General features: G+C 38.8%; 1 protein-coding gene across 1 annotated transcript; it reads left to right on the forward strand.

Annotated features, from left to right (window-relative positions):
• Nucleotides 1–625: 625 nt before the first annotated feature.
• LOC134366563 (putative P2Y purinoceptor 10) lies at nucleotides 626–9,943 on the forward strand. Its single transcript, XM_063082930.1, has 2 exons — nucleotides 626–663; nucleotides 8,908–9,943. The coding sequence occupies exon 2, from the start codon at nucleotides 8,921–8,923 to the stop codon at nucleotides 9,941–9,943; it is 1,023 nt and encodes a 340-aa protein (XP_062939000.1). The 5' UTR covers nucleotides 626–663; nucleotides 8,908–8,920.
• The last annotated feature ends 523 nt before the right edge of the window (nucleotides 9,944–10,466 follow it).

The following is a 10,466-nucleotide window of genomic DNA, read 5'->3' on the forward strand; positions in this document are numbered from 1 at the left end:
CATGGCTAATTGTGTTTGAGGTGAGTTGGGGTCCTAAAGGGCAGGCCAATCTATAGCCCCTTGTCATGGTTCAAGCAAAGAGGATCGGGTTGACTGTTGCAGAACCACACATCTTAAGATTTTCAGCAATCATGACATGGCTGGCAGGGGGATCTATGCTTTAAAAATTTGGGGCCAAAAGGTTGACTTACACTTTAGATCAGGCTATTTTGCAGGAAAGTTTTCATCTAGTATTGGTTCACATGCACCACAGATAGAATGATGAGGTAGATAGATCAATATACAAGGAGTCAAGAAGTCTGGGTTATAGCTCTTAAGGTTCTGCCAATGATTCATTGTGTGACCTTGGACAAGTTGCTTTATTTCTATGGGTCTCAATAATCTCTCCTACAATAATGTGAGGGCTCGTAATAAATGGCCTCTAATTTACTTCCTAGTGGTATAATGACTTGACTCTAGGCTGGTAGGTACCTGAGAAAATTTATATGTCATAAGGTGGGGAATAAATGAGACCATAGTAAGGAAATCTAACTATAGAAGACCTTTTGAAAATGTAGTTCAAATCTCTAAGAGAACCCAATAACCTTTTCCAATGGCCATTATATTACTTTCAGATAGTATTATCATAAGAGCTTCAATTTTTAGACCATAGGCAAGTGTTTTGTAAGCAATTTCTTTTTTTTTTTGAAAAATGATAAAACTTAAACAACAGAAAAGGGAAAGTTTCTGAAATCTGATATCTACAATGACAATGACACTAAATAAACATTTCTTAATCTTTTAAAACCAAGTTTCTCTTTGAGAAATATAAAAAACTCACTGCAAGGTTATAGTGGACTTGCATTTTTAGGAGCCATACCCTAAACTCATAGAAAAACCTATTCTATCACATTGCGATTTTTGAAGTACTGTGTGCCTAACAGCCAGGAAGATTGTGCAGATTTGTACTTTCAGCAGTTTATATTATAGGGACAATAATTTTGTTTTCCAAATGTTTATTATAATAAGAAATATGCTTTTTTTCAAGTAAAACATATTTTCTACTCTCTTACTTTAAGAATTACTGCTCTAGACCTTCCAGCCACTTCCCATAACTATGCTTTTTGGGGAATTTTCTAAACCCAGAAAAGTACAGGATCAAACCAAAGGCCCTGGAGGAGACTCAAATAAAGAGGAAGTGAGCTTACATTTCCTTAATGTGTACTCTGTATCAGACATGAAGATAGGTACTTTCACATACATTTTCCATTAAATCTTGCAATAATCTATGTAGCAGAGACTATGGTTCTAATTATATAAATGAGGAAACTGAAGTAAATTGTTTCAGGCTACAGAGCCAATAACTGAGACATGATATCATCCCAGATCTGCTCAAAGAGCATGATTCTTTCCACCTATAACATGCTGCCCCAACTGCAAAAATGATATCTGATTAGATCTTTTTCCTAAAGGATTAAAACTTTAATAAGAATTCATGCATGGAAGTTCAAATTAAAATTTTAAAATGTTAGTTTGTGAATGGTCTAATTGCTTTAATTCATTTTAATCATAAAAATAATATTCACTTCTAATTACCAAAATAAATATCTAGGCTACAGAATACATTCAAATCTCTGATGTCAAGCAGGGTTATTTAGAGTTGATTTGAATTAATTCAGAAAATAGCAGAGTTTCCAAGTCTAGTTGCTACTCTTTGTTTCTGAAGAACACCATGGTGATGGGGATCAAACTGACTTGGGCAATTCATTTGGGACTTTACTGCTTAAAAGAATAATAAGGTAAGATAAGGCAAAGCAAGTAAAGTTCCCAAGTGTCCTGTAAAGGTTGTCCCCATGAGAGTGAGAGGGACCCCCACTAGCAAACATTTTTCTCTGTTTAATTTCTCCTCCTCCCAAAATGGCAAGCCCACAAGCTGACCTTATCATCAGAGAAAACAGAAGTACATTTGATAGACATATCCACTTAATGATGCTAGTTACTTTATGATGAGAGGTGAAAAGAGGGGGAAGATTGAGAGGGTGAAGATTTGTAGAGTTAGTACTAGAGAAAGAATAGTCACCTTCATCCCAGAACTTAAGTTCTACCCTCCTGACTCTGCCACTTGCTAACTTTGCATCTTCAGGTAAATGAAATTACTCTTTAGAGCCTCAGTTCCCTAATTTGTAAGATGAGATAATACCCCCAAATTGATTATTCACAATATATCTATTTAATAACGATTAATTACACACACACACACACACACACACACACACACACACACCCCTTTGTAAAGTATAAATAAACCTGTGGGTTTAGGTGGTGGCAACTGCATGAGTGATGGCAGTGTACTGCTGGTGGTATTACTTAGGGGCAAGTGTTAAAAGTGGCAATGCTGATAAAGTCATGTCAAGTTAGAGCTGAAAGGAGTTAAAGACCCTCTGTTTCAAATTGTCTTATTTTAATAATGAGGAAAATGAAACTCACAGAAGGGAAGGGGCTTATCGAAGCAACACAAAGAGTTAGTGCTTTAATTGTTACTAGAATCCAAGTCTCTTAGGTCCAAATCTAGTAATCTTTTCCATATATTCTACAGCTTTTGAATCTTCCCTATCCTACAAGTATTGCCTCATTCAGCTCATTCCTGTTGTAAAGAAGTTGTTCCAATACTTTTATCCACAGATAAACTATGATTTGGGTTCATAGGCAAAACTACACAAAGATCCTTGGTTTTGATATAGCCATACCCTGATACCTGGTCAGCATTAATTTACCGTGAATGCATAGTACATGTGCTTAAAAGTGCTAGAACTAGAACCAAGATCAATAGCTTCTTCATCTTCGAGGACCAGTCTTTTCCACAAAAACATCACTTTAAAGTATCTTTCTGTCCATGTCACAAGTTGTTAGGATAAAGAGAATTTCAGCTTTCTCTGCTTACAAAGAGCCTTATTACAATTGAAATCATAATAACTCCTTGACTTTGAGAAACTCATCCTGAGACTCTGTTTTCTGATCTGTAAAGGGTTATAATGACAATTAACTCAGAGTTCTTATAAGAATTAGAGGTGACATACAGACAGCATTTAGCTAGTGACTGACAGGGTGCATGTGGAAACTTCTTGGATTTTGTATTTCACTAGGACTTAGGAGTCTGGTACAAATGCTGATGCCACAATAATTTAAGCTCACTTTGGCTACACCTTTGTGAAACTACAGCATTTAGCTAGTTGGTTGGTAAAGGCAGCTGCCTTTGGATAGACGTTATTGGTACTTACTGAGATCTTGAACTCAGCTCCAATGAATCATATTTAAAGACCTGACATACTTTGTGATCTGAGAGAAAACTTAGTTATTTCTACAAAATAAAGTGTTCAATGCTTAAATTCCCACTTGAGCTTATGGGATTCTTGTTGAGTTTCAAATAGAAAGCTGGGAGTGCAGGCTTTGAAGATCTTAGACATCCAGATTTCATACACTACAACCTAATTACTCTTGCTTTGACCACATTCTCCTCAGTAGTAGAAGGAGAAAGATTATGGTTGTTGCTTGGGAGGGTAGCTCATGGGAGAACCTTAGAAGTAAAACTGCCTAAGGATCTGCTAATATGTGCCTATTCTCCATACTCTTACCTTTACAAACCAATGCTATGAACCCCTACAGTATGCCTAACCCTCTGTTAAGAAAAGTGAATAACACAAAAGCCTAAGATATAGAATTTTCCCTCAGAGAGATTACATTCAGACAGTGCAGTGTGTAAGTCCAGTAGGAATTTGAAGAAGAAAGTCAGAGTAGGGCTGCCTAGCTCAAGGAAAAGATGAGAGTTAAGATGGGACCTTCAGACAGGGGTAAAATACTGACCCCTGAGATGAGTTTCAGAGAGAAAGGAATTTGATGGAGTTGTAGTCATAATTTTATGCCAGACACACTATCAGGTACATCCTTAGAGCCACACTTTGAAAGTGAACCTCGTTAGTTTAGAGACGGTGGCTGATTTTTCTGCTCTGCTTTTTAGATTAGAATTCTATGCTAGTCATTACCTTTAGGGTTTGGCCTCTGTCATCAGGCCCCTTTTATTAAGAGAAAAAACATTCTTCTTCATGGTCCTGACCTTTGCGGTAGGCAGTGTGTACAAACTGGAGGCATCAAGAGGCATGACTTCTGTAAGGCTGGTGTTGGAGACACTAGAAATTCTGTTCTCCTCTCTATCTGGGTGATTCACAACCACAAAACTAGGGACTGAAGTGAAGTTCTGGGGGTATGTATACACCTTGAAGTGCTTTAAGAATGGATATATGGTGAAGAAAAGGAAACAACTGTTGTGAACAACTACTGTGAACAGTTTATTTAAGAAGAGAAGGAAGGTGATAAAGCTAGAATAAGGTGCATAGACAAAAGAATTATTTGGGGGGTTGGAAAGACTTGATGACAAAGATCTAGCTGAGAGTGCAGGAGAGCATGATGAGTAAAAGAGAACAATTAATGAAAAAGGATCCTGAGTGAAATAATGAGTGTTGGAATTCATCACAAAAAACAGGAAGGGAAGCTGTGTTGGGAAGTAAGAACAGTGCAGCTATAGATAAGATTTGTGTGTTGGGAGGGGACAATGGATGAAACTCAGTTGCTCCTCATCCAATATCCTCAATGTTTTATGTGAGGTAAGGGGTAAGATCATCTGCTGAGAAAGGTGGGGAATGAGAGAGCAGGAGAGAGGAGGAAGATTTAGTACAGTTGTTAAAATGCTGAATGGCCATCATGGGAATATGCTGGAGATCATTAATTTCTAGTTGTGCCATTCCAAATAGACTCTGGTATATTTAATAGGATCGTTAACCATTTGATAGTAAGAAAGAAAATAGGTTGTGGACTTGATCTGGGATTACCAGGCTGGGCAGCAGAAGAATGGAGAACAAGGAAGTTGTGTGTTCTTGTGTGAGTGGTTAATTTGACCAACTATTGAATCTAGGCTGAGTAGTAGAAAAAAAAGTAAGATAAGGGAAGATGCTAGGTGAGACTAGGAGAAATGGAGAGATTCAGACTTTTAAGATCTCTGGGAGTGTGGTGCAAGTTAGTATGGTACAGTTTGCAGTGGAGCTCAGTGATTTTAATGTTAGAGAAAGAAAATGACTTGAAGAGTCAGGAAGTGATGAAGCTTGGCAGAGAACAAATCTTTTTTTAAGATTTATACATATTTATGGGTACAGAGTTGACTATCAGTATTTGTGTACAGTATGTGATGATCAAATCAATATTATTAGCATGTTCATCATTAAAAATCATAATTACTTTCTGTGTCTCTTAAACAATTCCTCCCTATCCTCCCTCCCCCGCTTCCCACCTCTAGTAACTATAGGTCTGTTCTCTCCTTCTGAAATTTCAACATTTTATTATGTAAGGTCTTTCTTTTTTTGTTGTTTCTCAGCTCCCACTTACGAGCGAGGACATGTGGTATTTTGCCTTCTGTGCTTGGCTTATTTCACTTGACATAATTTTTTCCAAGCTCATCAGAGAGGGCAAATTTGGAAGATGCTGGAATAAGGAAGAGGTGAATTGGTTCAGATTGCCAAGAGAGGTGAATGCTGTGAGCTGCCTCATATAAAACTCCTTTGGAAAAGTGCAAAGCTAAAATATCTTTTTAATAACATTTCACATATTTTATAAATAAAATTATCTTTGATTTCTCATACAGTCTCCCATACTGGTCAATTCCATATCTGACTTTTACTTTAAATTCTAATATCCCTGCCATGCCAAGTTCAGAGTTTATTCTTTATCAGCTCGTCTGTTGCAGTAGGAGGTGACTAACTATCCTATCTGACTTGGACTGTCAAGGTTTTGGCACTGAAAACTCTATTCCCCAGAAAAATCTGGACTGTTTGCTACTCTGCTTACTCCCAACTGATTTGGATTCCATGTGTCCCATCTTTCCAAAATCCATCTTCTATGCTGTAGCCAGGGTGATCTTTCAAAAACACAAATGCATAATATTACATCTCTTCTCAGTATCCTTTGATAATTCCCCATAGCTCAAAAACTTCCATGATCTTGTGTCATCTACATTTATAACCTCTTTTCCCTTCCACTAGCTTCCCCCACTCTCATCCTTTTCTTCAGCTGGGATAGAACAACTATTCTTCCTTTCTATAGGTTATTCATTTTGATACTTTGGGACTTTGAATGTTATTAATTCATCGTTGGAATCCCTTTCCCATCCCTTCTTGTCCTACACCCTGCTCACTCCAAAAAAATGCTTATTGAAAATCAACTTATCTTTCAAGTTGCACTTCCAGTCCTCCTCTTCTGTGCAGGCTTTATTTCTGCTTCCACGGAACTGTCTTTGTTACCTCTTTCATGTCATGTTTTTGAAATCTTTTATGGCTACTTACTCTTATGAGGGTACTTCCAAAAGTTTGCAGAAAAGTAGGATTAAAAGATAACATGAGGGCCAACCCCGTGGCTCACTCGGGAGAGTGCGGCGCTGGGAGCGCAGCGGCACTGGGCGCGCCGAGGCCGCGGGTTCGGATCCTCTATAGGGATGGCCGGTGCGCTCACTGGCTGAGTTGAGCATGGTGCGGGCGACACCAAGCCAAGTGTTACGATCCCCTTACTGGTCACAAAAAAAAAAAAGAAAAGAAAAAAAAATAACATGAAATTTTTCATGAACTTTTTGAAGTACCCCAAAACTGACGGTAAACTTATTGAGAGCAGCAACCCTCAATATGGTTTTATTAATAATAATAAGGTATTAATTCTTCTCCAGAATTTCCCTCCCCACTCTGCCTCACATAGAAGATTCTGTGCTAACATGAGGGTTTCTCATCACTCTGCCATTCACTTCAATTCTTGCCATGCACTGACTGTAGTTTTAGAGATTTTTTAATGTTTTCCCCAAAAGACTAGAAACTTCCCAGGGACAGAGACCATGGCACATGATTCTATATTTTCCACAGAGAAAGCAGGTCATGCAAATCTCTAAGCTCACAATGAACTACGAATTGTAGAGGCATAAAAATCTACAATAAAAAATAAGGTATAAACTTGGCCTCTAGCTTGTTATTCTGGCCTAGTCAGGCTCTGTTATTTAACACAGAGATGTGAACAAAGCATGCTTCTTTAGTAAGTGAAACTTTCTATACCAGTGAAGCAAAAACAAATAGCCATGTCTGTTAAGTGAAAAAGTGGAAGTGTGATTTGGGTGGGTATGAGCTATTCTTAGTTCATGGAATTGTAATGCCCTTGATACATCTTCCTTTGCTCTCCCACAGCCCTTGCATGGATAATAGATAATAGTAGAAGCAGGGCTAATACTGAAGTCAAAGTGGGTGGTGGGGAAAGATGGGTGGTGTCTATGAGTGGCATGTATGAATACAGGTGTTTAGTTCTCTCCTGACAGCCTAACTAGAAGAATCTTAGTGTTCCAGGATCATAAAGTCCTGCTATGAGATTAGAAAGGTTCTGCCACGATGTGCTCATCCCATGACACAATGAATGGTAGTTAAAGTAGCCACATTCTACTATGTAGTCCTTCCTGTCAGGGAGAGGCAAATGGCATGGTGTAGTGAAAATGGCATTGCCTCAGAGTAAGCCAGGCATTATGGTAAATCCTATCCTTACCATTTTTTATTTTTATTATGTCAGGCGATTTACTAAATCTCTCTGAACCTCAGTTTCCTCATCTGCATTCTGAGGATGATAATAGCTCCTACCTCTTAAGACAATTGTGAGAATTAAATTAGATAATACATGTGAAAACTTCCATTGCAGTTTCGGGGGTATATCCTTGATGGTCACAGCATAACAGTTATTTTCTGCCTTTCCACCTGTGAGCACCCCTCCACTTCCACTCTAAGTCATACACACATATTCAAGATGACCACATGCCTCTTTAAGACATATCACAGATGATAGGCCAAATAGGAGGATGGAATCAAAGAAGAAGGAAAGTGAAAGCACTTTTTAGGGTAAGGGTAGCTCATAACATCAACTCTCTTTTACCTGTGAATTCATCACCTGTGGTTCTGTTCTTTTATCACATCTCTATTTCCTGGTTAAGGATAGCATCTGATATAAGAAGCTATTCTGCTACTTATGAGGATAATCTAAAACTAGGTCGCTCCTTTGTTTTTGTAAACTTACTTAAAGCAATCTGCCATGCTGATGATACCATACCAATACAGGATTCCTCTTAGAAAGAGAATTGGTGTCTTCCCTTTCAAGATCGCACAGCAGAAAATACCCTAGTTCAGCTTCTAAATTCATATATTACTGAACTTTTCCATGTAAATTTGGAATGGGATGCAAGTCAAGGGAGTAAGAAAATCTTCAGGAGAACCTCAGAGTCACAAGCTATTGTAATAGAATAATAAGGAGGACATATTTCCAGGTCCTGAAAATCAGCCAGGACACTGACAATGCAGGCTCAAGGAAGCAGAGCCATTTTCCAGGTACCGGAGTGCTACAGTAAGTAGGAAGCCAAGACCCTGTGCGCAAGATGGCCTGACAAAGAAGAGGCAAGGGGACCTAAAAGATGAGGCTGAATTTCTACCATTGCAATTGGGAGTGAGCAAGCACTAGTCACTCCAAACAGTGCTTTGGGCAAGACAAACTTGGAGGCACAAGAAATATACTCAAATGCTATACTTTTTACAGTGGTGAGAATAATAGACTGAATATTTCAAGACACCTTTGCCTGCAGACACAACTTAGAAAATCTGGGAGGGCAGCTGTAGGACAATTCCGTGGTTCCTTAGCTGGTTCATTGGGTGACCTTGGATCAGTAGTATATTTTCCTTGAGCTTCTGTTTCTTCATCTGTAAGTGGTCCCTTCTAATTCTAATATTCTGTGTCTCTGAAAGTATATAAGAGAGATGTGGGTGTTGGCTGAAGAACTAGTTAACTTTTATACTCTTTTTTTTTCCCTTTGGGCAGGGATCATAAATCCATGACTTACCTTGATGAATATACTGAAATATTCAAGATGGGTAGCAACAGTACCAGCAATGCTGAGACTGACTGCAATGTCACTGATATGAAATTTCAGTACTCCCTCTATGCAGCCACCTATATCCTCATATTCATCCCCGGTCTTCTGGCCAACAGTGCAGCCTTGTGGGTTCTGTGCCGCTTCATCAGCAAGAAAAATAAAGCCATCATTTTCATGATCAACCTCTCTGTGGCTGACCTCGCTCACGTGCTGTCCTTACCCCTCCGGATTTACTATTACATCAGCCACCACTGGCCTTTCCAGAGGGCCCTTTGCCTGCTGTGCTTCTACTTGAAGTATCTCAACATGTATGCCAGCATTTGCTTCCTGACATGTATCAGTCTTCAGAGGTGCTTCTTTCTCCTCAAGCCCTTCAGGGCCAGAGACTGGAAGCGTAGGTATGATGTGGGCATCAGTGCAGCCATCTGGGTCATCGTGGGGACTGCCTGTTTGCCATTTCCCATCCTGAGAAGCACGGACTTAACCAACAACACCAATTCCTGCTTTGCTGATCTTGGTTATAAGCAAATGAATGCAGTGGCTTTGGTCGGGATGATTACAGCTGCTGAGCTTGCAGGATTTGTGATTCCAGTGGTCATCATTGCATGGTGTACCTGGAAAACCATTATATCCTTGAGACAGCCACCAATGGCTTTCCAAGAGATCAGTGAGAGGCAGAAAGCACTGCGGATGGTTTTCATGTGTGCTGCAGTCTTCTTCATCTGCTTCACTCCCTATCATATTAATTTTATTTTTTACACCATGGTAAAGGAAACGATCATAAGCAGTTGTTCCATTGTCAGAAGCACACTATATTTTCACCCTTTTTCTCTGTGCCTGGCAAGTCTCTGTTGCCTTTTGGATCCAATTCTCTATTACTTCATGGCCTCAGAGTTTCGTGATCAATTATCCCGCCATGGCAGCTCTATGACCCGTTCCCGCCTCATGAGCAGGGAGAGTGGTTCATCAATGATTAGCTAGAAATAAAATAACTCTTCAATTATGACTTTGTGCATCTACATTCTTTGGTTTTTTCCAAAGGCCATAATTACCAGTGGGACAATTTCTTTAATTAAGCCTTGGAGACAATAGATATAAGTGTTTTCTTTCGTGATAGTTGTGGCCACAGGAGTGTGATGGTGGAGAAAAATGTGGGAAAGAAAGGGAAGATAAGATTTACCTGTTTCCTCTTTGAAATTCAAGGCACTTTCTTGTTTAAGAGACCTAGATCAAATTTTTACAGATGTTTCCAACCAAATAGAAATTGGATTCTTTATCTTATTATCTTCTTCGATAAATAGAATATTGTTAAAAAGATACAGTAAATATGGGAAAATTTTCTAACATATAAAAGTAAATCTCTTTCATATGAAGACCTTAATTTCTAAATGAAAGCAAAAATCTCTAGTCTTTCTAAGAGATAAATGCACAAGTTAGGGGATGTGAAGAGTTGAAACAACATGTGTGTAAATTTGGCTATAAACCTGATACTGAAGAAGGGCAT

The sequence above is a fragment of the Cynocephalus volans genome, chromosome X, assembly GCF_027409185.1.
Source record: "Cynocephalus volans isolate mCynVol1 chromosome X, mCynVol1.pri, whole genome shotgun sequence".
In the NCBI taxonomy this organism is placed as follows: domain Eukaryota; kingdom Metazoa; phylum Chordata; class Mammalia; order Dermoptera; family Cynocephalidae; genus Cynocephalus; species Cynocephalus volans.

Bases quoted from the DNA above. Each gene is read 5' to 3' on its own strand.
- LOC134366563 (XM_063082930.1), top strand. From the start codon at position 8,921: ATGACTTACCTTGATGAATATACTGAAATATTCAAGATGGGTAGCAAC.